The sequence below is a fragment of the Ips typographus genome, linkage group LG1, assembly GCF_016097725.1.
Source record: "Ips typographus isolate SLU linkage group LG1, UJ_Ityp_2.0, whole genome shotgun sequence".
NCBI classification, from domain to species: domain Eukaryota; kingdom Metazoa; phylum Arthropoda; class Insecta; order Coleoptera; family Curculionidae; genus Ips; species Ips typographus.
The window spans coordinates 7,689,127-7,716,787 of NC_138422.1; the positions used below are offsets into that span (position 1 = coordinate 7,689,127).

Consider the following 27,661-nt stretch of genomic DNA (forward strand, 5'->3'; position numbering starts at 1 on the left):
CACTAAACCGTAAATAACACATGTGTATTTGCAGCACTTTGTATATACTTTTATATGTCGATGAACAGCCAATGAAATGAGCTTCCCATTGACGTATAAAAATCGATTGGTTAGCCGTTTGCCCGCTAGAAGGCGTCAATTTTTTTGGGGTATCTTTTTGTTTAATTCTCAAAAACTCGCGTAATTGCACTATCTTTGGTAGATATGTATACGTCAATGGATAGCCAATGAAATGAGCTTTCTAAAAATATCCCTATTTAGGTTGACAGGTTAAACGGTTTGGCCGCTAGAGGGCGTCAAAGTTGACTAATTTTTTTATGACCTTTTTGGTGCATTTTTTTGTTCAATCGTCAATAACTAGCTTATTTGCTGCACTTTGTATAAGCTTTTATATGTCAATGGATAGCTAATGAAATGAGCTTTTTATTGACGTATAAAAGTTGATTTATTAGTACGGTTTCGCCGCTAGAGACAAAAGAGAGTCGACATTTTTGAAAGTAAAATAACAAAATTCATAATTCTTCCTTGTTTTCCAACGGATTTCATTAAAATTATCAAACTTTATTTATTTTATTTATGTTTATATTTCAATGGTAGATGTACAGAAAAAATTACTTTATGACAATTTTTTTTGTAATATAATTTAGACCTTTTCAATTTTATTAATAGTTTCCATAATACTAATTTAATGCCCAGTAATGCCTACTTATTCTTAGTAATGTTGCCAATTCCCAAGTAATGCTCACTAATTCCTACACTATAATGCCCCAGTGGTTCACTCCTGGACTTTCTCTAAGTAAGTAATTTTCTCTAACGGTCTAAAGCCACTGAATTTGAAGATTTGGTGTCTGACCAACTCTGAAAATGTAATGAAATTTCTGCTCCGCTTTTAAGAAGTGTATGAAATACGCGAAGAGTGGACTTTTCTAGAAAGTCGTTTCTATTCAGTGAAAAATGGATTACGAAGCTTTAAAAGTATGAATGAAAATGCAACTTGGCGTTCTCTGAACTTCTTTATTTGTAAGTGTCGTAATTACATGAAAGTTCGTACAGGATGTCTCAAACTGGTTTTACAGGGTTGCCAGGGTGTTGGTTTTAATGGGGCCAGTTCATAGTTGCTCTTCTTTCTGAACTACAGGGTGATTTTGAAAATGTGTCATTTTGGAACCTCCTTCGAATTTAATTATTTGTTAGATGGAAAAAAGAAAAATGGTTTTCTATAGAGATTTTAACGTAGAGTTCAAATATCTATTCGATTATCTTACTGAAGCTCATCACTTTATGATATGATCCAACCACTTTTATAACATTTTTGTAACACGCACAACAAACTATGACGTAATTAAACGTAACTATTTATTTATCAACTGTAAAAATTCCATTACAAAAAATTGAAAGCAAACCTAATATGCGTTAATATTTATCCTACTTTCTCAATTTAGTACTGTGCCGTAATATTTAGTAATGCAATATTGTCTCTATTCTCAGTTTTATTATCGTTTAATTTTAATTAAAACATTTTTGCTCTTTCAACTATTCCGGCGTTTGAAACAGTTTCAACAACCTTTCTTACTATAATACCCAATTTTATTTACGTCGACAGGTTAAATATAGCCAAAGGGGGACTTCACTTCATCTATCTCGACAATTCGATAATAAAATCCGCGTATATTTCTCTTTGATGATTTTGTTTACATTCGCGTTTCGTAAACCGAGTGTTGTCCCCGGTTTTTCAAATTGTCTCGAGTTGTTTACTTCTATTTAAAATATGTTAAAAGCATTGTTTTATTAAAACAAAGGGTGCAAACAGAAAATAGAATAAATATAATTTGTTTGTTGTTTTCGAACCATAAGAGTAGATTAAAATACTTACATTTGGAATCTAATTCTTATAAGAAGGGAATTGCTCTGTCAAAAATACGTACAATTATGGTAAAAAAGATTTTCTTAAGAACCAAATACTGACATTATTTCAAAGTTAATCAATCTTCGCATTGGAAACTCTTACAGCTAATGTATAATTCATACAGAAGCAAAAGAGAACAAGAGACGGAAAAAAAGTATCGAGGTAATAAATTAGCAGTAAAATGTGTTTTATCTGTAAAGCCTTCGTTCATAACGTGTTCCATTTAGGTCGGGAATACATGCAAATTATGTAGAAAATGTTCCGCTTCTGAGGATAATTTTATTAATTACACTTTCTGGAGTAATTAAATTGTAATATCGGAGCGATGTGGGTGAAGAGTTTTAAAATACTTAATTCCTGGAAGTAGATGCGGTATAGTTTTATTTCAGTACGCTTATGTTATCAAAAAAAAAAGATTAAAAACTATAAAATAAAAGACAATTTTCCGCTTACTGACGGTCTAAAAACAAATTGATCAATAAATCTTTAAAGCAGCAGATTTTAAATCCAGTAAAAATGCATTTTAGATAGCTAGTTCGCATTTCCATTAGGTACTTGCGGAACGATAAAAAAATCAAATTGCTTTTTCAACAAGTTAATACTTTGACAAACTGGAAACTAGATACCATTATATCCGTATTTACTTTGCAAAGCAATTTTCTTTCATCGTTTAGAATATAAATTAAATAGTCATATTTAAATATACGTTCCATTATTCATGAGGTGCTATCTTTTCTATATTGCACTAATAAAACTTGACAAGTGAAATTTTATTAAACAATCTAAATTTACATAATGTTTAGAAATTAGGTCTAATTTATTTTTTTTAAAGTATCATTATATACAGGGTGTCACAAATTCGAGTGTTTGGAAGTTTCGCAAACGGTAAGAGGTTCATAAGTTGATTAAAAGAAGAGTTGATTAAATTATTACAAAAATGATCAATTTTAAAAAGAGTTTTAAAATTTCAAAAATTTTGGTTACTTCCGGTAGTTCCGCAGATTTTTTAAATTTTGAAAATTAGTTTTTATTTTTTTACTGATTTTTTTTCATGAAATATCTGAAAATAAAATACACTTTACCATGCCATTTAACAATAGTACAAAAACAAACATTTTTTCTAATCAAATAAATGTTTTATTTATTATTGTTTCATAATAAACTGTATTTTCGAATCAATACAAATTTGGTTAAAAAATTGTTTGTCTTTTTCCCAATAAAATTTCATCAATCACTGTCAACAACAACGTGCTTAAAGCTATTGCCTCGAAACTGAATACGAAAGTATTTCGATTAGGATTTCTTATCACAACTTTGCATTAAAAACCACTGAAAAACAAACTTAACCTGATATCTGAAAAAAGTTGATGACAATGCGATCCCCGAGTCGTGGGTAATCCAATTAGAAACCGTAATTTCTCGTTAATCAATAACTCCACTCTTTGAAATTCGATCGTCCTGAACCGTGCAAACACTCCATAAAAGCTGATTTTATTGACTTTCTTATGGTAAAAAGAAATTGACTCTCATCTTCAACACTCTAGAAAAACAATTTACCTCAAAGTCGTTAACTTACAATGTCAACGTCCTCTTTAAAGGATACCAGCTGAATTTTTTCATCTCATTTGAAGCCCAGCAGGACGTAGACTGGGAAATTAATGGGGATTACGTTATTGGCAGCCTTTATAATAAAAACTTCCGTATTTAAACATAAAGCTGACAAAACAAAAGAGATAAATCCTACATAAGATGGGAGAATACTAATCGAGTGCTTTCAGCCTGCTGCTAATTAAATCTTTTGTTTCGTTGAAGAACGGTTTTTTTGTTATTTGCTGTTCTGAGTACTTAAAATTCACGTGGCACACAGCTTTGTTCTTAAAAGATGATAACAAGGTTTTTAATGCATTATTTAACAAATTCAATTTAAAATAAGATAAATGTGACAACGATTTTTGCCAGTCATAAAGGGAAAGGAAATAAATTTTATTTTGTAACAGATAATTATTTGTAAATTGGGCGAGGAAAGGAAACACAAAAATATTCTTATTGCAGAAGAGCACCTTGAATAACAGGAAAAAATAAATAAATTTCATCAAATGGGACATTATTGGATTATCCAAAATGCGCCTACCTGGAGGGAAAACTGAGACCTTAAAATCTGGTCACTTACTATATCAGAAAAACATCGATACAAACCACCATATGGGTGGGATTTTTAGGAGAGGAACAACGGAGGAAATATGTGTCTAGACTTACATACATTCTTTGAAATGATTGAAAATGCTGCAGAAACGTCTCATTTTAAATAGTCCAGGAAGCGACCACAAAATGGTACGGGTTTTAACATTGATACCAAAATCGAAGGAAATAAGTTAATCTTAAATTTCCAATAAGTAAAGAACTCGAAGCGAGACAGGAGAAATTCCAAAAAGAACTAGCAAGACATTTACTATCGGATGAATCTCTCGAAAATATTATGGATATAAATCAACTCGATAAAAAATTGATAAAATCTATCTAAAAAAATATCTGTTTAAAAACTAAAAAAACCAGGAAGTCCCAAACTTAGCACAGCCACCATGCAAATGATAAAACGAGAGTTGGGAATAACAAATTTATCTTATCAGTTTGATAACAATTTGCTGAACATGCCCATATTTGAATAAATTGTACCGAATATTTACTACATGGCAGATATTTTGGACAGCAGAACTCTGTGCGTTAATCGGCAGGTGGATGATGAATATATTCGAAATTGCCTTTATGCATTTCCTGTTAGTAAAAATGTTTGGAGTTTTATTTGGGTATGAAATTCAAAGTCATTAAATTACTCTAAAAACAGAAAACACGACATGAACAAAGAGTTAATTTCCTCCTGTTAGGCATATCATTTCACAGTAGTGCACTTCTTTTCAAAGGAATAATTTACGTAGGTTTTGATGCAGGTTGCGTACCAAAAAACGATAAAAAAGCAGAATTTTGCAGCTAGAACAATGCCAATGCCTAGTTGCTTAAACAGAATACATATGAAATGCAAACGAGGTTTGAAAAAACATAATTTAAAGTTGACAGAACTGCCGTTCACATCAATCGAGACAATAATGGATTATTTGCTTTTAAAATATTGTCATTTCAAAAAGAAATAAGCTTTTGAATTTTATTTTTTGAGTAATTGTTGATGTGAAGACCTTTGACTATACAGTGTGTTACAAATTTGATGACGAATTGAATTCGATGAAAACCACCGAAAAACAACGTAAACAGAAAGATATTTCAGAGGATTATCACTATCTTAAAAATGCGTTCTCGCAGTGGATTATCCAATTAGAAACTGTAATTTAGAAACTAATTGCAGTTGGAATACTCCAGTCTTAGGAATCTCAACGTTTTGCGCCGTATAAACACTTCTTAAAAGCTAAGTTTATTACGGAGACCTCTATGGATCGATTCCTTTTAGCAATTTAAAGTGAATGCATCAATCTTAAAAAAATATTTTTTTTTGTACTGACAAATTTATCCTTTAATTAAAATTTTATTTCTTCAATTTGTTATTGTCGCTTTGGTTATGTAAATATTTCATAAAGTTGAAAAGAAGGGAGATCTTGAGTAAGATGAAAGAATACTAATCAAGTGCGTGAAGCTTCAAGGTGCCACTAATTAAATCTTCTGCGTAATTAAATACAATTTTATTTTCTGTTTTTAGGTCACTGTCGTAAATATTAAAAACTTTTTTTCGCTTAAAATGTCACGACAAAAAGTGTTAAAAAATTATTCATTAAATCAAAAGTGTTTTTCTTAAATCAAGTTAGAAAAGTATAGTGCGTATTAAATTGATTTTTTGGAATAAAGAATTTGAGAAACAAGAATATTCTTATTTAGACACCCTGTACATTACCCGTGTGGTATGGCAAATTAATGGTCTCGTCAATATTTTCCACTCGCGACTATAAAAATACTCATACTCATAGTGTGTCTTTAGTACCCTGAAGCTTAAGTAAGTTTACCAATCCGGTCTAAAATGTTATGGTACAAACTAACGAATAATCATCTTTTTTCGAAAAGATTTTATTTTTCCATACTTCCTGTATGCATGGTTGCTTTTGATACTAACAGTGCAGGTAGCAGGTAGAGTGACATATTTATTTATAACGTCAAAAAGGCATTTTATGATGGTTTGGGATACTTTGTAACGACTTTGTTTGGTGTTAAACGAGAGGTCACTTTGAACAATTTATTTAAAAAAATACTTCTTCTGTACTTACTTAATTCTTGATATAAAGTTAATATTCGCATTTTGACCACCCTGTTTTACTTTCTACACCAAATTTTACCTGCTACCTGCCCTGCAAGTATCAAAAACAACAAGCACCTACCATACATAAGGGCAGTATGGAAAAATAAAATCTTTTCGAAAAAAGATGATTTTTTGCGAGTTTTTAATTCGTTTTTAGACCGAATTGGTAAACCTACTTAAGCTTCAGAGTGCAAAATAGCCATCCGCCAAGTTTTACACCTGTAATTCCAAAATAACATGGTCTAACATGGGCTTAAAAATTTAACACGTAAAATCCTATGTTGCGCGTTAAAAAAACGCACTGTGTATTTCTAATGTCTTCTTCTTCTTCTTTTTCTTCTTCTTCTTCCTGAAATAGGCTTTCAGCCTGTTTTTCCAGCTTTAAGAAGTTCCCTGCGACGTCGACATCCAGCTATCCCTCCATCTCTTGGTGGTCTGCCTGGCGGTCTTCTAGAGTGTGGTTTTCCGTCTCCCGCAATTTTAGCAATTCTATTGTCTTCCATTCCAGATTTATATATTCTGGTCTTTGCTTCCATTTTTAGGAACTGGTTTTTCCATATAATGTTTTTCAAACATCCGGCTATTCTAGAAGCCTTATCTATTTGATTCTTTACTTCAGATCTCCTGTCTTGATGGGCGGTTATTTCTACCCCTAAGTATCTGGAGGACATCACTTCTTCTACTATTTCGTCGTTAACAGTTAGTTTGCATCTTCTAGGTTCTTTTGCTACAACTAGTGATTTTGTCTTGTTGATCGCAATCGACGTATTGTAGCGTTTCGCTGTCAGATAGAATTGTTGAAGTAGTCTCTGCAGCTCATCTTCGTTTTCTGATATAATTGCTGCGTCATCCGCGTAGCACAGTATTGTTATTTCTCCTTTGCTAGTTCTGTAACCATGCCCCGCGTTTTTAACGTCTTTTATTATTTCGTTCATGATTAGGTTAAAGAGTACCGGGCTTAGGGAGTCTCCCTGTCTTATTCCTGTTGATATGGGCACTTCTTGGTTCAGGCTGTTGTTCACAAGTAACTAATTACTAACGTAAATAACTATAAATGCATGGTACATATGATACTGAAATTGATTTGACATCTCCTTAGCTTACGCTATCCACTTGGAAACTGTAATTTCTATTTAATCAATTGCTAGGAAACCGAAAGGTTCTAAACTGTGCAAACATTTCGTTAGAGTTAATTTTATTGCCTCTTTTGCGGTAAAAAGCAATTCAATATAATTTTCTTCAATGTCGTGAACTTCAAAAATGTCAACGTCCGCTTGAAAACAAGTGAATAAAATTTTATAGTCCCTTTTCGATGCTAAAGTAATTACGATAATCATTGAAAAATAATTAAGGCAGGGAGTTTATTTGGCCCTATAAAATTTAACCTTAATTTAAATCAATCATTAAGAAAGAAATTGCTTTAATTTTATTTCAGACTATAATACTAACAGTAGCTAGTCTGTGATTGGTCAAATAAGCTGCTTTCAAGTTGCAGCTTTTTCTTGACCAATCACAAACTACAAACTGTACTAGTACAGTATTGTACATTGTTCTATTTATGAATCAGTATCGTAGTGGTAAGCCATCCTGTATAGAGTTTGCGGTTGCAAAATATAGAAAATTGCGTTTATTATAATTCTTTCTAGTTTAAGAAATAATAAAAGGTTGTCTCCTCCTAGGGCTCATCCTGTATGTTTTTACTGTTCTTTCAATCAACCTGTAAGAAAATTCAAAAGCTTTCTTCCGTTAAGGAATCGTTTCATAAATGATACAATCCTGTATAATTCATGTTGAATAAAACGTATAACATTCCTCCGATCCAACCTCTGATCAAAAAGAAAAAAAATATAATACTTACCTTACAATGCTTACAGATTTTATTATGTCTGCGTACACGAAGACGTAACCGCCAACTACTTTGGTTTGCTCTCTAGCAACCTCTTTCAGATATTCAGGATGTTGTTCTGAGCAAAATGAGTATGCTCGACCTACAGGGTGTACAGAATGTCCCAAATTCGACTGGCGCCTGATGGTGATCTTAGAAACTGTAAGAGACACAGGGTAGATTCACAAAAGGCAAAGTAATTATAACGAACAAAAAAAAACAAATTGAAAATCCAACGTATCAATTTTTGAAAACTAAAAAACTACTTTAATATGCAAGTTTGTTCTTTTCAACAATTTTTTTTTCAGAATTTCGTGTAGTCCTTAAATAATCACCTACCAAACTTGAGTATCACAAAAATAAATATGCCAAAGATTTTGATTTAATTTGTCATGAAGTTGACTGACTTGAATGTAGATATTGGATTGCAAGGAAATCTGTTGAAATCAGAATTTTAAATAATTCAAAAACTTTTAGATTTTTAATTTAAATGCAAAACTACTCTAATCAAATTACATTCTATCAGTTCCAGGTAAGCCATAAATATTGAGAAACTTGAGAATTGCATAAATCTAGTTCACTTTTTTGTCTATTAAAAATATCAATTTCATAAATCTTATCGTGTTTGCTTTCAGTATTTCGAGGTAGCTCATCTTTTACTAAAATCTAAGCTTTAGTTGTTATTCCTTGAGGCTACGACTTCCAGACTGCTGGAAAATTTAATTTTGCTATACGCCTTCGGATATGTTTTGTGTTAATTTTTTTTATATCAATTCAATTTACTACAACAAACTTTGCGGTATTAAGTTATCAAGTTGAGGCTAGTCAAATACGGTTTTATTCCGCCAGATTGAACCAAAGCTAACAAGAATCGGATACATTGAATATTCATTTTGCTGTTGAAATGTTGAAAATCCAGTATTTGCTCGGTATTAACAGTACATCAAATCATTTTGTATGCAAATAGCACCTAGTAAATACCCGTATTAAGTAGCAGCTTGAATGCATTGTGCTTATGTGAAATTATGGTTATGGAAACGTTTATTCGGGGTGTGAACATGATATTCCTAATTCATAAAGTTTAGAAAACTTTTTCCAACTAAACTCCATATTAACTAAACTATAAAAATGTTATAAAATAGTATTTTACTGTTTTAGAACTACAAATATGCAATCTTTATGTCAGTTTTTTAGGCAAACTGTCAACATTTATAGTGGAATTTGGGTAAGACAAAACTATAATTTTAACACAGCAAGTGTGATTTTCAAATTCTTACTGTTTAAATGAAGGAATCAAAGTACGATTATCAGTCATTTCGTTTGTGATAAATCAAAAAATCTTAAACTTTGTAAGAGCTAATGTAGTTTAAAAGTAAGGATTTTCAAATTACTGATGAGAAAAGTAGGTATTTATTCCCTAACTAAATTAATAAACCATTTTATTAATCGAAAGGTATTTTCTGACTGCCTAAGGGAAACATAAAAATTTGTTTTAGATTTATCCACAAAACATACCATGTAGATATAAATTATGTTGTAAAGCCATTGGATCTAATGACGTATGGTATGAAAAACTGAAAAAGTTCGTCCTTTCAATGGAGTTTTTTATCATTAAAAACCAGGTAAACACCCCAAAAAGTGGGGATTAATGGAAAAAAGCTGTACTTTTTACCATTTTGGGAGAATATTTATAAACCACTGTCGCTGTTAATAAATCATCAACTTATTATTGCTATTCTCGTCCTACAATATGTGTGAAATACATGAATGTTCTTTTAAAAAGAATTTCACTAGAAAGAGTATTGCGTAATTTTGCAAAGTTTTAAAAAGACGCTATTAAATAAATTGCATACAAATTCACTACAGACGAAACAACTTGAAGAAATGATATGCAAACAAATTACGGACCTGGGAGTCGCATATTGAATTACATATTTATGAGTTGCATGCAAAATTTTCTTTAAAGTAGTGCATTTCTTATACGGATTGCCAAAATAAACTAGAATTGCGTTACAGCTAAAAAATTGCATTGAAAATTGCAAAATAGCTATTTATGTATTAAGCGTGCAAAATATGACTTTTAATAATAATGCTTATTACTCACTAGTTTTAGATAGATAATAACACCCATTATCTACCAGTAATATATCATTACTGACGGCTATTACTCACTTGTTCAGTCCTCACTCACTTCTCAGAATGTAACGTTTAGTAAACTTTTGCTTCTTCATTTAGAAAGTCTAAAATTTAAACTTGCTGTGGCAACGTAGAAGTCCATAGTGTTTTTCCTAAACCTTGGTTTTCCTTTCATTATTACGACATATTTTGGCGGATACAAAACAACAAAACATACTAAAAAAGTAACGAAAACCACCAAACACTCTATTTAGTATTTCTTCTTTTCTAGTGGGGTTTTCTCTTTCATGGCACCAAAAAGGTGTGGACCAGGTTAATGTGATTTTGAACTTGGTTGAAAAGAGTGAGAAATTCTATTTTCCTAACAAATCTTTTTTGGGTGGTGAGACAAAAGACCCAACTAGAAATAAATAAATGAGTAATAACTCGTCTCAACAAACATAAAGAACGTAGTATCAAAGGTATTTTATAGCTTTATGAGTGAAATTTTGAGAGTTACGTAGAACCTAACGTTGTCCTAAACGTAGAAATTAACAAATTCAATCCCATGGAGGTACAAAACAACGAAACATACTTGAAAAATAACAAAATCAGTGTGATTTTGGTTGAATGCATTTTATACCATCGTCAGTACATTTTTGGCACTTATAACATTTGGTGGTGTGCTTCAGACTTAATTTCAGTATGACCTTTTTTGCTCTTTCTCATTCTGGTTAAGAGCTACGATACTCCAAACTGTAAAAATGTCATTTTTCAAACGACAGTTGAATATAATATAGCTTATGATACATGAAACATACTTGAAATCGTTATGGAAATCTAAAAATATAATAATATACTGGGGTGTTCCTTTTAAAATACTGATGTTGGCAGAAACTTTGGATACCTATGGTGATACTTGGTAGAAATATTTTAGATGTGCAGACTCCAACGCATTTACTAAACCTTGAAATTTTCCAAAATTTATCCTTTACAGTTTTCAAAATATCGACCGCGGTATAGTTCCCGATGGGACACCCTGTATCGATACGAAATTTGTGACATCATTCTAATGTAGTTTGATTTTTTCTTATATACATTATTACTATTATACATTATTATTATTATTATATTATGTATACTATTATTACCTGAATTAAGTTCTCACAACGTATTTTATAAAATTGATGATTGGTCACCAAAACGCCCTAATCAAATTAAATTGCTTTTCTCTATCTCTTTGGCACAAAATGTTCAAGGTTTAACTTCTCTCGTAGAATTTAGTTTGTTAATTAGCAATGCAAGTCAATATTTACCCGGCTTATTGCCGTACTTGTTTTGGCAGCAATCAAGGTAGAGCTCGCCAGATTTTAGGCTTAAACGGCACAAATTAAAACGAGGATTACCCACACTTTGCTAAAGTTTTTTTGTTTGTAAAACAGATAAGTTTAAAAATAACTGACAAACAAACCAATTTGATTTATTGTGTCTGCACATGTTGCTAGGCTAATGCCTATTCGAGAGAATCTAATTATTGTCACATCTGAAATGAAGGCAAAACAAATTAGTGGAATCAGGGTCTGGCATATGTGTCTATTTCCAGATGAAATCACTGTAATTATATTTTGATAATTATTATCTAATATGGATTTTTTGTTTGATTCCCCCTTTTCTGTCCTTCCACAAACTTTTTTCTGGTGCGCCAAAGATTTTTTCACGGTTTTCGAACAAAATGTAATGTTAACCTTTATAATTTCTCTCTAAGTGTATTATAAAATTAAGATGGTTTTTCTGAATAAAAATGCAATTTGCTTGAACACCGTTACAGATACGGAAGAAATAAATATAACAAAACTTTCTAAATCGTTTCTAAATCGAATAAATATTTTGATTTTTTTTTGAAAGAACATAATTGGGGCACCAAAAAAAATGGGGGGATTAAAACTGAAAGAAAATTAAATCTTTCAACACTCTTGAATATCTTTAATGAAGCATTTATGTATGCGGTAATTTTCAAGCCAGAAAATTTCCATTTTTGAAAATTTACCGGAAAATTACTTCATGCTTAAATGAAAATTTTCCTTGATAGGGAAAAAAAACTGTCAAACTTGTCATTGTTATTGTCAAATTTATCATGCATTCTAATGAGATAATTTAAACAATCTAAATTTAATGATTAAAACTACATTAAACATTAATTTGGATTGATATTGGATGGTTGGTACAATTAATTAAAAAACGAATTATTTTTGAATTGTCAGATTTTCCAGAAAATTACCGGAAACTTTTTGAAAATATTGTATACCTAACCTCAACACTTTTCAAAATAATATGAATTTAAAAAAAAATATTGTTTATAAATTTATGCAAGAGTATACTAATGTACTGTGTAATGTTCTCTATATTCTCCCTTCTGGACAACACATTTCCGGTATAAGAGCTTCAATCTTTCGGTAGCGTGACATTTCTACTATATATGGTATACAGGGTGATCAAAAGACAATTTCAAGGGCTACACATTGGTATATTGAACCACCCTGTAACTATCAAAATAACAGAGTTCTGGGCTGCCACAGTAAAAATTGTCAAAATCAAACTTTACAACAAACAACTCAGTTTTAACAGTAAATAACTCAGTTATTCGACGTTTTAGTTAAATACGCTATACAGGGTGGTCAAAAGAGAATTTCAACGGCTACAAATTGGTATATTGAATCACCCTATAATTGTCAAAATAACCGAGTTATTGACAATACAATGGAGTAGTTTACAGGGGATTGAATGAATTTTTAACATCCTTGTAACTTGTTTAATTTTCATTTTATAAAAAAATACCAAATGTGAATCTTGCAGATATTTGCATATACTTTATTTCTAGATAATCCGTCAGTATACAGGGTGTCCCAAATTTGAGCAACAAACCAAACTTATTCGATTTTTGGAAGCTAAGCCTTCTTGATGTAAAATGTTTGTATCGATATTCAATTGTTTTTGCTCTAGCAGCCTTACTTGAAATTCCCAATATGAGCGAAATTTTGGTGCTCTTTTCCATAAAATCGTTCATCTCGCTTATTTGAAACACCCTGTATAAACACACCCTATATCAAAAGAAAGCTAATTAATGGAGCTATCACGTGACGTTGAGTGGACACGGCTAAGTTGCCCAGTTTAGCCGCTAGAGGGCGTAAAAGTTGGCTCTCGTTTTTTGTAGTTTTTGATCAATATCTCAGGAACGTTTGAGGTTAGAAATCTGAAGTTTTTACCACAAATGCACCTCGACGGGATGCAACTTTTACCTTCTATACACTTTTTTGGTACCACGCACCGTTTGACTTTGAAAAATTAAAAACTAGAATTGACAAGAAATTTCAACTGAAAATTTTTTATTTTCAAAATTAACCTCAACTGACTAATACCTTCAAGTTAATAGTACAAAAATGAAAAAAACGAATTATTTTAGAATTTTTTAGAAAATTTTCCGGAAATTTTACATCCCTGAATGAGAGTATTTAGTTGTAATGTAAAATGTAAATAACAAACAGTACAGTGTTTGCCCTCTCCTTTATATTTAATTTTAATTATGCTTTCCAAATTGTGGTGTCATGTGACTGTTACAGGACAATTTCATTTTATATCACGTGATCTGCGCGAAGGCATTCTGTCAAATATCAAAACATTGTCCGTGTATTTGATTACCGTCGAACCACGTGATTACTGTAGGGCAATTCTTCTCTGCGTCACGTGACCTACGCGACAACGTTCTGTTAAACGATAAATTTGAATATCTAACCTAAAAAAGTTTACCTTTAAAAAACTGTTTGAAACTTTATTTTTCATTAATTTTGATTTTAATTATTATAATAAATAATATGATGGATTATACTATCGAAGATGTTCTCAACTGTTGCGACTTACTGATAGACGACGGGATATACGGTAAACAATTGGATGATCTAAACGTTTATAATGATTGTCTGGAGACTTTAATAACTACTGCAAAAGATCTGAAGGGTAAGAACAATTTGCATACTCTAAAGCAAAGTTAAATGACCTCAAACACTGGCAAAGATAAATTTAGTGCTTCATACTTCAATTTTTCTAAATTTTAGATTGTAACGATGAGTTAGAAAAGAAGACTAACCAAGATAAAGAGTGGTTTTCAATGTTTAATGCAAACCTAAATAAAATCCAGAATGGCTTGAGAAACGTGGAGGATGAACTGCAAACATTAAAATCCACTGAGGCAGAAAAATTAAGAGAATACGAAAAACTATGTAGAAAAATTGCAAGTTTGAAGGAAATGACCTCAGAAAAGACTAAAATCTTCACGACAGTGTCCAAGGATGTTCAGAACAAGCAGTAAGTTATGTTACTTAAACATTCAAGTTTGTTTGCACTGTTTTATTGTAGGGACACAATTTTAACCTACAGACTGTTAACCGGAACTACATTTTTGTACAATACTAAAAATGTGGAAGGAAGTATCCTTTTTTATGAACAAATTTTTTTGGTATTTATTACTGTGAAAATTTCTTTAACTAGTTTTCCAGTGGTTTCTAAACCTTCAACAACAGTCCCTTTTTCTTTTGATCATACCAAGATTTCTGCAAAAGATATCTCTAAGCAGCTGTGGAAGTTAGTTTTAGAGGATGAGGATGATGATTAAAAGACTAGTAAATAATTAAGTACTTTTTTCTAATTTATATATTTTTTTGTGTTTATGAAACTTTACAATAAATATGCTCCTGCACACAATATAGCATTTAGTATAATAGTTGATAGTACAAATCTTTCAACACAAATTACATAAACCACAGTGGCAATACCTGAAGAGACAAAAATGTGTTTTTTTGCAATAAAACAAAACATTCAAATTAACTTTTGACTCTAAATATTGTAATTATATTATATAATACTCTCAGTACAAAGAAAGTGTGATAAAACTATTTAGAAGGTTACTGTTTGTTCAAGAAATGTACTATACACAATGCCTCAAATTCATGTGTAAGTATGAGGATCTTGGAAACAGTACAAGATAAAAAGTTGGTTAAATAAAAGATTTGGAGTACCAGCTTTTACTATTTTAAAATTTAAAATATTTTGATTACTATTGGAGGTATCTGAAAACCCTGAAATTTTGGTTCTTTTTTTTTTTTGTCAATTTAATTTTACCATTGCCACTTTTCTTCCTTTACAAGTGGCAATATGATATTTGAGATCGGATGTTTTGGTTTTTAGTTACTATCCTCAACTTTTATTTTTCGTATGGATGCCATATTGGATATTGAATAGAGCTTTTTCTCTGGTTACAATGATGTATCAGGTGATAAAGTTTAATCTTGCAATTTCACAGAAAAATCAGAAATTATATTTTTATTGTTGATGAGATAAGTTAACGTAATTGACACTGCAACTTTTTTCTCTTTTAAACATGACTACTTTTAACTAGGACCCTATTTTGCAGATTATTAAAGGACTAGTTGTCTCTATTTAAGATGTTTCAACATTTGTTTGTTTGAATTTAATTTTATTATTATTTCTCAAATTAAGGTGGATTCATATTTCTGTTTCTGTAAAACATACAAACGTGAAACTAAAATATGGAATTGTAATGCTCTCATTCACAATTTGAAACGTAAACAAAAACATAAGAAATAAACCATTTTCATTTCTTATGCTAATGTTCTTACGTTTTTACGAATCGGATACTTTTATTTACTCCAAGTTAGATAGTTCTTTATTTATTGCATCTGGCAAATTGCGTTTTAATAACTTTGGTGTAACTAAAGGTAATAATTTATTAAAAGATGCTAAAGTTAAACTTTTATATTTGAGAAAGTGGGCTTCGTCTTTAGATTTCATTGGCAAGAAATATGTTTTATAAAAACCTAATTTGGACCTTTTGTTATTAATTTTTCTGGTTTTTTCCAGACGAGTTTTTCTCCTTCTTTTCTTTAGTAACGCAATATTCCAACAGCCGCCATTTTTTGTGTTTCTCGTTTTATGTAATTATGTTTTACGTTACGGAAACAGAACTATGAATCCACCTTTCTTGTAACAAAATTAACATTATTAATTGACAACTATAAAATTACAAAATTCAGAATTTTCGCCAAATTGCATATTTACCCGCGAATTTGTGGCACACTGTAGAGAGTTTGCGGTAGTTTTTCCATGGAAGTGGAATGTTTTGTCAAATAATTCAGGGTTGCCAGACTTTTTACACACAGTGTATGGTATAACTGACACTATTCATATTTTTTTTATCCATTCGTAACAAAAATTTTAAGGACGTCTGGAAACGGAAAGACAATAATTAATGATTTTTTGTTTACAGCGTTATAACTCAACAATGCCACTCAGTGAACTCATAAAACTTCTTTTCTGAATGACATATAGACTGTGATGTATGTACATCCCGATAAAGATATAAAGCTTATAAGCTCCTGTATATGGCTTTGTGCACTACACATATTATGTTTGTCATGACAGATGAGATTAAAGGGTTATAACAATGGAATTCAGATTAATATGTACGAAATAATATTCTCTCCTCTGTTGTTAATATGTGTTTGTTGTTATTACTGTAATTGAATTGTTTTTTTCAGAAAAAAACTAAATGACATTGAATTACATTTAAAAAGTTACAGATTTTTTTTATTTCAGGATAAAATGTTGCCATATTTAAACATGTCTAAGAATCGCTCATCCATGTCAACTTATTTTCTACATCAACTTCTAACTTTCTAGAATCAGAATTTATAGGATGACATTTGTTGTTTATTTTTTATTGGTTAGATACCAAATTTGTGTCAAATATTAAACAAATACGTCGCATTTTAAACAGTTACGCTTCTTTCTTTTAAATAAAAAACTTTATTCTTATAGGGTGAAGGTAGAAAGTAAACAGAAACAAGTAGGACTCGTTAAAGTTAATTGAGTAATGTTTGTTTTCGTCTATGGTATTGCCATTTAAAACTTGAGCGAATCCCTTTCACGGTAAACTTTAATGCTATTTACTAGTCTTAAAACTTTATGATGGGTTTTGGTAACTTTCGAATTGTTTAAATACATTGGCGACAGTGTTCCTGTCTGACTTTTCAATTAACAAAAATTGCAATTTTGATGTTTTCGAAAAGTTTTCAATTCCAAAGCTGCAGCGAGTCAAGCTATTGTTATCCTTAAGTTAAGAGACGGCAAATTAAGAAAGTGGTAAATAAGCTACTGCTCAAACTCTTATAAATTAATTAGCCTGGAATAGTTTTTTGTTTTTAATATAGATTGAAACTGTCTTAAACTGATCATACAGTCAGACATTTTCATAAGAGAAGAAAACCCTTTACAAACCAATGCTGCAAAAATGAAGAAAAAAATGACATGTCTGCTGAAGAATTCGCCCTTTCTTGATCTTCTATGAATAATCTTGAAAATTCCATACCTCCATATCAATTAACAGAAGAGCTTTGAAACGATGTTCCTAGCTTAACAATTAAAGCTTCAAGCAGAGGATAAGTCATTAACAATGGGCCTATCCCACATATCATAAATTTTTATTTTATGACTGGAATCGAAAGAATAGGATCAAAAAACTAATTTTTCATATTCTTGAAGAAAAAATTATGGTCGTAAATGTTCCTACATTAGTTTGAATTTGTCCATTAAATTTAAAAGATCTGTTTTGGCGCCCATGTGACGTACGTAATTCTGGGCGATTTTATTGGCTGTTGCACGCCAACTGTTTCACTTCTTGTCGCTGATTGGTTGATAGTGTAGTACGTCACCGGCGGCGGGCGTTTTAAACATGAGATTAATGTAGTTTTTATCATCATTTTTTTTCTATTTAGACTTTTTTTTTTTTGAAACAAAAAAATACGGGTATAGTATTTTCAATCCGTCTTCGTAGTTATGAAATAAAAAAAAATTGTGGGACAGGCCCATTTGCGTGATTATTGGATCCACTGGCTATCGAAGAAACTTCTCTAGCAAGTTTTGCTTTGAAACCAATAATACAACTCAATTATACCTTATCAAGCTTGTTAGGTCCAAAAATCAATAAATGTACTATAGCGTCAAGAGAAGGATTTAAAACTTATAAGCTCGTATCGTATCTGAAATACCACTTCCTGTGTAAGTACTCTGTCGTATTACAGTTCAGTAACGATCGTAAATATTAAACTATTTACAAAATGTTGTTGGAATTTTGATTGGATTGTTAATTTATTTTTTTTTCTGAACAGTGGAAATTAGCAGATTAAATTTGCTAGTAGAGAGGTGTAGATTTATTCCAAAAAATGTTAGCTAAGGATTACCAAAAATATCATCTCTTAAGGTGGTTCAACAGTAATTAGTTCTTAAGATAATTGCATGCAAAATGTATAGAGTTTTTACAAATGTTTTTAGTCAATTTGTGAAAAAAACCTTTTAAGAGACATTTTACATATTTTTTGGCTGGACCTTGTCTCTCTAGGTACTGTATAAAAAATTATTATTACTTAATATTAATATTACTTAATCAGATTATTTGGAATATTATTCAAGAAAATTTGGATGTGGCACATCATTTTTATCGTTTATACAAAAGTTAGTAAAGGTAAATTTTTGTGTACAGGGTGTCTAAAAAGTCTGGAATATTGCAAATATCTCGAAAACTGCTGATTTTATTTTTCTCAAAATTAGCGTCTTGTTATAGTAAATAACAGCGCATGACGTGAGGGTGAAATGAGGTTCGCAAGTATACAGGGTCAGTCACAAAGTATACCAACTTTCTTAATTCAAACCTAACACACTGTATATTACTTCAGATTTTAAGAGTACTTATAAAGGCCAATTCAACGATATACGATTTTTTTTTTTTTTTTTTTTGTACCTACCTATAACAATGATAGGTGTAACAATGACAGCTAACGTCAATATAATGTTAAATTAATTGGCAAATTTTCCTATTACTTAAAATGGTGTTTTTGAGTGAGAAGGATACTTAAGATGTCAGTCTTTTCCTTCTCACTCAAAAACACCATTTTAAGTAATAGGAAAATTTGCCAATTAATTTGACATTATATTGACGTTAGCTGTCATTGTTACACCTATCATTGCTATAGGTAGGTACAAAAAAAAAAAAAAAAATCGTATATCGTTGAATTGGCCTTTATGAGTACTCTTAAAATCTGAAGTAATATACAGTGTGTTAGGTTTGAATTAAGAAAGTTGGTATACTTTGTGACTGACCCTGTATACTTGCGAACCTCATTTCACCCTCACGTCATGCGCTGTTATTTACTATAACAAGACGCAAATTTTGAGAAAAATAAAATCAGCAGTTTTCGAGATATTTGCAATATTCCAGACTTTTTAGACACCCTGTATATTAACTACTATAATCGTAGTAAGTCACAACCTAAGGAAACTAGTAAAAACTTGTGGACTTCTTTCAAATTCAAAAAACTATTTGTTACTCAAAATGATACTTTTAGTAACTGGACATTAATACCTAATGATAATAAGCCAGAAAATTTAAATTTTAGATCTAAAATCACAATTTACACATTGTACTAAATAACGTTTTGGAAAACAGATTATCACGTACTAAACTTATTAGTGATTCAAACAAGGGCTAAAAGGTGCTAAACAAAATGAATTGCCTTTATAGCTGCAGGGGAGTGTTTAAGGAATGAGCTTAGATGTAATGGTTATTTATGCTTATATATCTCTTTGATGCTTCCATCAGTAACAAAGACCACTTCCGGTATAACAAAGCCTGCAAATTTAAATGCAAATTTTGGAATTTGCAACTTCAGCCAAGCCAAGAAAAGCTTGCAGTCCATAGCTGAATGTAATTGTACCAAAATTGTTGACTGATAATTTTATTGTTCGAACAGTTTGGTTTTGGTTTTATTAGAAATGCAAAAACAAGTAATTTAAGTGGATCAAGCTCATTCGTTGTAACGTTATATCCTAGTCAGTTATACTTTATGTAACTGTTTATAGTGCATGTTAATGTAAATGTTAAAAATTGTGATCTGATGATCTCTGATAAATGTACAAAGGGCGAAATTAACCGGGAATCAGATATATTTTTTAATTTAAATGGTGGACCCTATTTAATTTACCGAGACTATTTTACGACGTGTCATCTGCCAAAGAAAATAATGACTTTAATACCAAAAGTTAGGTACCGTCCTCTAACCCTAATATCGTTTTTAACACTCTTCAACTCAAAATTAAATTTTTTGTCAACATTTTTGCTGGAAAAGCTAGATAACAGCTTTACGTGATTAAAATGAGGTATACGAGTATCTTTATGTTTTTAAGAGTATCGTACAGTTTATATCAAATTTATTTTCTTGTTATTGGTGAGAAAATTGTCTTTTTCTTCAGGACTAGCCTCTGGTTCATAGTTTGTTTTTTTGGGTCAAAAAGTGATTTGTGGGTTGATAAGAAAAAAAATGAAGCAGAAAAGAACTATTTTATTAGATATGCCAAATGATAGGAAAAGTGATACAAAGTTTTTTGTGAAATTAAGCTCTAATGGGCGTAATGCACAAATTAATAAGCTTACAGGGTTCTACGAAATATACAAATTACTCACCTGATTAAACTTGATTAAGCTATAAGAAAAATCACAAATAAGCAGTAAAGTTAGTTATCAAATATTTACATCTAAAATGTATTTTTCGTAGTTTATCCATATTTTAAAACACTAATGGTGTAAAACATTAATATTAAACCCTTCAAGAGCTCGACTGTCTTGTAATAGTATGACCTAGAAGATAAACTGCTGGCGAGCGTAGAAAATTTTTTTATAAATGAGTTTACAACGTAAGCTTCTAATCCTGTTTTATGTATTTTTTTAGTGAATTAAACGGTCTAGAAAACCCACACTTATTATGTTAATAATCTGTTTAAAGAAAAAAATATAAATATCACATTTCTGTCCTGTAAGTGATTGATTACCTATTTTGCTAATGGCTAAGTGCACAACATTATTTAAATTTGTTGATTTTTATTGTAAACAGAAAACAACCGTCACAACAAAACACTTAACATAAACAATCCTTGAACATTGTACAGCGTATAACATAAGAAAACTTAACAATATCTCGCAAACCTTTTACGAATTTACTTTGTATGATTTCTAACTTTGAATGTCAGTTAAATGAAATAATTAAAAGAGACTGAAATAATTCTAATTGGAGTATTTCTCATTGAAAACATTACCAACTTCTTTCTCAATATTTAAAAAAATTCGAACAAACAGTTTTCGAGCCATTGTAAGATTTTCCTACTTTTGTCACACATTGTATGCTCTCTTTTAAAATGTACCTATTTAATTGGATGTTTATAGTATGTTAAACTTAATATAATTTTTACTTGTGATTCACACAACAATAATATTATTGCTAGTTAAACGGATTATACTTACTTTATTAATTGCCTTTGACCCGTGTTTGCAATATGGGCTGAATTAATTGGCAAAAATTGAGCTTTCTATTCCCTATATTCAATAAAGTTGAAAACAGGTTTAGTTTCAATTAGTATCGTTCATGAAATATTAAAGTGCGTTAGTCAAGTTTAATTGGGTTACCGGATAGTATTAATTATATTTTTTTACTATAACCTATTATACGTTAACATTAAATTTATTAATTTTAATATGATCGATAGTTTAGGGTTTAGTCATTGCAAACCAATATTCTTCAAAAAAATATGTGTAAATGAAAATACTATGCCCACCACATCACACCATCCCCTGCATTAGTTACATAATATTGGCACCAAGTTTTTAGACAAAGGTACACATAAACCGAAATGAACAGAGGACACTTATCGCACATACATTCTCAAATAAACGGAAATGATTAGGAATGTTTAAGTCTATCGATTTCCGTGAAAACTCAACTTAAAACTTTATAGAAGAAGAATTTTAAGAGAAGAGAAAATAAAAATCTGCTTGAAAACGTAGCAATACGTAAGATAATGTTAAAATATGCAAAATATATGAAAAATATGCAGGACGCCAAGCGGAGCGCAGCAATCATTCGAGCACCTTGCTGCACTCCTGCTTCCATTTCCCTATAACTTGAGTAGACGCTGTCGATTTTGACTCGGAAGCGACGAGCTGAAAGAAAATATCGAATTAGTTTTACCAGGACGACTGAAAAGCCGGCATCCAGCATCTTGATTAGAAGTCCTCTGTGCCAAACCCTGTCGAAGGCCTTGAAGACGTCTAGCAGCACGGCCCCTGTCGCTTCTTTCCTGTGGAACCCTTCTGTGATGTATGAGTTCCGTTAATAGTGTCCTCCGGAATCCAAATTGCTCGTCGGGGATGACGTGCAGGTCCTCTTCTTGTTCGTTTAGCCTCCTGAGGTTGATACCTTCTGCCACTTTTACCAAGGATGGCAGGAGGCTGATGGGCCGGTAATTCTGGGGGAACAGCGGGTCCTTTTGTGGTATCGGGAACAGGATAACATCGGCTCTCTTCCAATCAGCAGGAAAGTGCCTCAGTCGAAGTATTTTGCGTTAACAATATTCAACAGGGCAGCTATCCCGCGTCTCGTAAATTTTCTGATGTTTCCTATCTTGTCCCATCCTGGTGCTTTTCTGATGTTGAGGTTCCGCATTATTTCCTGTAGCTCCTCTGATATCGCGTGCCGGATTGGTTGGTCGTCCGGCAGGGTGTTACTACCACGTACATTATAAAATTGAAATGTCTCTTATTACGTCACAGTTGACTGTTCCCAGTTATTTTAACTTTCTTTTAAAACTTTTTATAAAATTACTAATGATGTAACATTGAAACGTAGGACGTGATAGCTCGGTTAATGCCTAAATATTAAAACGTTTTTATTTAAAACCTTCATTTTGACGATGGTTTACGAGCCCATTTACCCCCACACACATTTACTCCACGTGTCCCGGATATAAGTAACTGATGTACTTATTATAGCAGATACGGCCAATTGTTGATCAACTATAAATATTTTGAAAACTGTTGCAATTAGGTATACGATATGAAACATAAAATACACTTAATTAAGATTAGATTTAGTTTTTTCGAGTAGGAAAAATAGTGTTCGAAACAAATATTTTAATTTAGATCAAAGACAATGCGAGTAATTTTGTTTGCCAAGTATAGGTAAAAGTAATTTAAACTTTCTCAACCCAGTTTGGCATGGCCTTGCTCTGGATTGAACTGTTCAAAATTCATCAGATTCACTTAATTTTATCTTTTTTACGGTTGATAAGGTAGCAATGGAATGGATGGATGGATGCCAAAGAAAACGATCGTGTTAAAGTCAAATCATCCTGAGTTCCTAAGTTACAGGCGTGTTTGTGACATCGGATACACACAGGAAGTGAATTGAAAAGTTTAAATTAGATTGGATAAAACAAATCGAAATTCTTGCTTTTTGAGGAAATCAAAGTTTTGATGGTAGCGAAAATGATAAAAAACTTTAATAGTCTTAATTTTTATATTTATGTTTTATTTACGACTATCAAATAATATACTCTTTTGAAAGTGATTTTTAATTCAATTAATGATATCAATTGCACCCTCAGTGGGTTTCAAATTGGAAATCACTGTTGTAGGTCAATCAAATTATCCTTATTCCATTATCAACTCCCCATAACAATTGTTAACACCTTACATGTATGGGGCAATATTCGTGACAATGAAAAAATCTGAGTGAATAATACTCACTGTATGATCATTATACGCTTGGTGAAGAATGTACTATTCTTTACTATTATCACTCACACATAAAACTTTTCTTTCTTTCCTTTCTTTTAACTTTGCAGAAAATTAAAATAGTATATTTTACAACTAAGTTGGATTAATAATATTCATTGACATACAAAAGTCGAAACCATGACAGCGAATTAAGAGAGTTATTCAGGTTCAATTGATAAGCATGAAAATTTTTGAGAAAACTCTGGTCAAAGTAGATGACTGTAGTCTTTAGAATATAAATGAGATACACAATACGTATTATCAACTTTTCAAGGTTTTTACTAAAAAATTGCACGTGTGGACATCAATTTATAAACATATCAATTTCAAAAAGTCTTGAACTCCTTTAAAGATTTATTGATGTTACAAAAGTTAAAACTGGTTGAAGTTCGAAATAGAGCAAGAGACACATTTTGCCCTCTTACCTGTCATTGGCCTTTCTTTGTGAATTTCCAAAAGGGAAAACATTTATTTTTCTAGGCACGTGCAATCTTTTACTTCATGGCCTTAGAAAACCACGCCAGGTCTTAATATAAAAACGTATTTTTCAATTCGACGTAGTGAATCTCTTGGGATAAAACACTTGCATCAGGAATTTGCACACGATTTGTTTAACCTTTTTCTTCATGTTGTAAGAGAAGTTATTGTCGCCGTTGGTTTTGTAGAAAACACAGGACAAAGGCTTAATATAAATTGGATAAGTATTTTACTCGAGTTTTGCCTAACAAAGGCATCATCAGACTAAACATGAAGTTTTTGTGTTGGACAATAAATAATGTAATAATTAAGATTAGTGACAACTAAAAAAAATCTGAAAATTTCTTAAAGAAAATCAGAAACAACTGTCCAACTACGGTCATCAATTTTGCTGCGCCTATCTGGAAAATGTTCGACGCCAATCCAGCTGATTCATCCTTGGCATCAGTGAAAAAGCTTTATAGTCGCATTCTGTATGTATTTAGATTATGCTGTAACCCAGTTTTCGACGTTCCTAAATCATCGATTTAGCTGGAAAATGTCCAACTAGCGTTGCTGTTTTCTCCCTGAACAACATGCATAAAAACTCTAAAGCACTAAAGACTTTGTACAACTTTTAATACTTCATAGCGGTTAATTAGGAATTCATCATACATTTGAAAACGTAAATACTTGAGAAATAGGTGCTTGACTTTACTTTTTTATTGCAAAGTTTGACTTAATATCAAGTTTTTTTAAACTACTTAATACTTGACGGAAAAAGGTGCTGTAAGATAAAAGCTAAGAAACAAAGACGCATCCTCGTGAGTAATTAGCCCTTTCTCATATTTTTCTCCACAATATTTACTTAGTATTTTTTCTGTTTGAACTGTCTTTATTAACAGTTCAGGAAACACTTATGGATATGAAATTACCATAATTATATGGTATTTTACCTTGACATTATTTAATCTTAACATTATTTTTGTGTTCTAAGAGAGAAAAGAGTTTCTTTAACTAAATTGAGTATACACAGCATATTAACCAAAAAGTGTAATTGAAAACGGGCTATTTCGTTGCACTTTGCTCAAATTGTTGTACCTACATACCAAAAAATGTTTTTTTTATGCCAAACTTTGTTTATTTATCTATTTCTGCAATTTTGCAAAAATATTATTATTTATTTAGTACGTAAATGATGTGATCAAGTATAGTTTTCAAATTTGATTTTCAAGTACTTTTGACAGAAAACTACTAGACTTTAGACTAGATAACTTAAGTACCTCAAGTTAAGAGTAAATTAAGTCAAGCCATGAATCCCTACTGTTAATTATTGCTAATTGCATCAATTTGCATTTGCTTTTAAGTGAAGTTGACATGTAACACTGTTCATTTGACAATTAACTTCTCTTCTTTTTTATCTTTTATAAATAATTGTTAAAGTGAGTTTTACAAATGCTAACTAAATCTTATTTTTTATTTATTTGTTGCTAATTGTTCAATCTAGTTGCCTTTCTCAGAACTTCATATCGCAAACTACTATAATTAGTTTATAATCATTTTATAAGTTGCCTAAGAAAAATTGGAAATAATTTTTCCCTAGCATAGCTTGGCTAATAGAAAGTTTCAAACTTTGATGAAAAAGAAAAAGTTAGCTTAAATCGGAATTAAAGTGCTTAATAACTGCAATGTTGACTGCGAAAAGTTACTTCGTGGCGTCGAAGGTTTTTACTGATGATTAGATATACAGGGTGGTCTAATTGGGCTTGTAATTGCTAGTTTATAAACTGTAAAAGTTAGGTAAGTAAGAAAGTTCTGTAAAATTAATCAAAAGTTGTCAAGATAACTTTTCGGGATACTGTTGCCAAATTTGGTTTGGTTACTAAAACAGCGTTTTTTTTCTCAAAGAAAAAATCAAATTTATTAAAGAACGGCTTTATTCATAACTTTTTATTAGTTTTTAAAGTTGTATACAATGAACATAGATTTAAGAAAATCGCTAATTATATTTCAAAAATATAGCAGAAAAACTGTAGAAATTACCCTTAATAGAATAGCACCATTTAGAATTTAAACGGTGAATGCTCCCATTACTTAGAAGTGTTTAAACTTTTGACATATTTATAGGTTAATTAATGCCTGTGGAATAGCGTTATAAAGTGATTGTGGAACTGGCTTTAGAACAATCATTGTAGATTTTGCCTCTAAATTTGCTGTTCATTTAAAAAGGTTTGTAAAGGTATATTTTTTGTATTTTCCAGTTTCTGGGATAGTTCTTCCATGATTAGAAAGAAGCCTGGTAAACGAGATGAAAAAAATTAAAAATGCCTGGGTCATGCTTGTCATCTATGTCATTGACCTTATCTAAATGGGTTGACCACCTGTATCCAAGCCAATCTCATCCAAGCATATTTTTGGAGACATCTGAGTCCTGACTATCTCTTGTCCATGGTGGTCAAATAACCGAATTATTCGGCGTCAAAAAACATAGTGTCAAAAAATTATCTAATATTGCCATTCTAGTGTTCAGAATAAGGAGAGTGAGTCCATGGGGATCTTTAAAACGGTTAGATACAATTTTGGTCAAATGGGAGAAATGTTGCATAAGCATGGCCTTAATAAAATGCCATTTAAAACACGTTTGAATTTTTCTCAAAAAAAAATTATTTTCAAAAAACTCAATTATTTTCCAGGTTACCATAGTACTAAAAATTATGGAGATGTGGACTTTTTTAAAATTGCACATTTCGGTTCCTTTTTTACGAATAATGATTTCTTCAACAAAGCTCAAAAAGGCTATTATTTAGATACCCCGTACATTGGTTATGTTTACTCCACTTTATAACAGAATATAATTATCCTCAATTACTATTAATATTAACGTAGTCTTCTTCGTACAATCACAGTCAACACAGAACCACAATTGATATGAATAAACACAAAAAAACTATGACGCAATCTAAAAATCACTGACTAATCTAAATTATTCATGAATTAGTCTTCTTCTTCTTCTTATCAGCGTGTCCATAGCAGTTCTCATCCAGTTTTTCCCAGCAATTTTCTGGATGTCGTCACGCCATCTTTTTTGAGATCTGACAACACTTCTTTTGCACTCTCTTGGCCGCCAAGCTGTTAATTTGTTGCCACATCATTAAAAAATTAAATTCTTCAGCTTTATTTTTATTTTCAGCTTGTAAACTAAGTCGTCAATAGACATTGAAAATCGGGATAATCGAGACTAGACGACCTTCGGTAAGTACATTTATCATCCTTGAT

The 27,661-nt window shown here is 31.2% G+C and overlaps 3 protein-coding genes across 4 annotated transcripts in view; 2 read left to right on the forward strand and 1 right to left on the reverse strand.

Moving 5' to 3' along the window:
- LOC145738445 (gustatory and odorant receptor 22-like) overlaps positions 1-21,822 on the reverse strand; it is a 45,975-nt gene extending 24,153 nt beyond the window's left edge. The window contains exons 1-2 of the mRNA XM_081993306.1: positions 20,786-21,822; positions 8,059-8,245 (exon numbers count right to left, since the gene is read on the reverse strand). The gene's annotated coding sequence lies outside the window, so the exon portion shown is untranslated. The remainder of the gene's footprint in view (positions 1-8,058; positions 8,246-20,785) is intronic.
- Positions 1-27,661, forward strand: part of Gyc32E (Guanylyl cyclase at 32E) — an 89,241-nt gene that overhangs the window by 13,184 nt on the left and 48,396 nt on the right. The window contains exon 2 of one of the 2 annotated variants that reach the window (XM_081993151.1): positions 27,576-27,637. The exons of the other annotated variant lie outside the window; for it this stretch is intronic. The gene's annotated coding sequence lies outside the window, so the exon portion shown is untranslated. The remainder of the gene's footprint in view (positions 1-27,575; positions 27,638-27,661) is intronic. 2 annotated transcript variants of the gene reach the window in all.
- LOC145738525 (uncharacterized) lies at positions 13,986-14,955 on the forward strand. Its single transcript, XM_081993395.1, has 4 exons — positions 13,986-14,211; positions 14,310-14,559; positions 14,611-14,681; positions 14,751-14,955. Exons 1-4 carry the CDS (start codon positions 14,070-14,072, stop codon positions 14,864-14,866), a joined length of 579 nt encoding a protein of 192 aa, XP_081849521.1. The 5' UTR covers positions 13,986-14,069; the 3' UTR covers positions 14,867-14,955.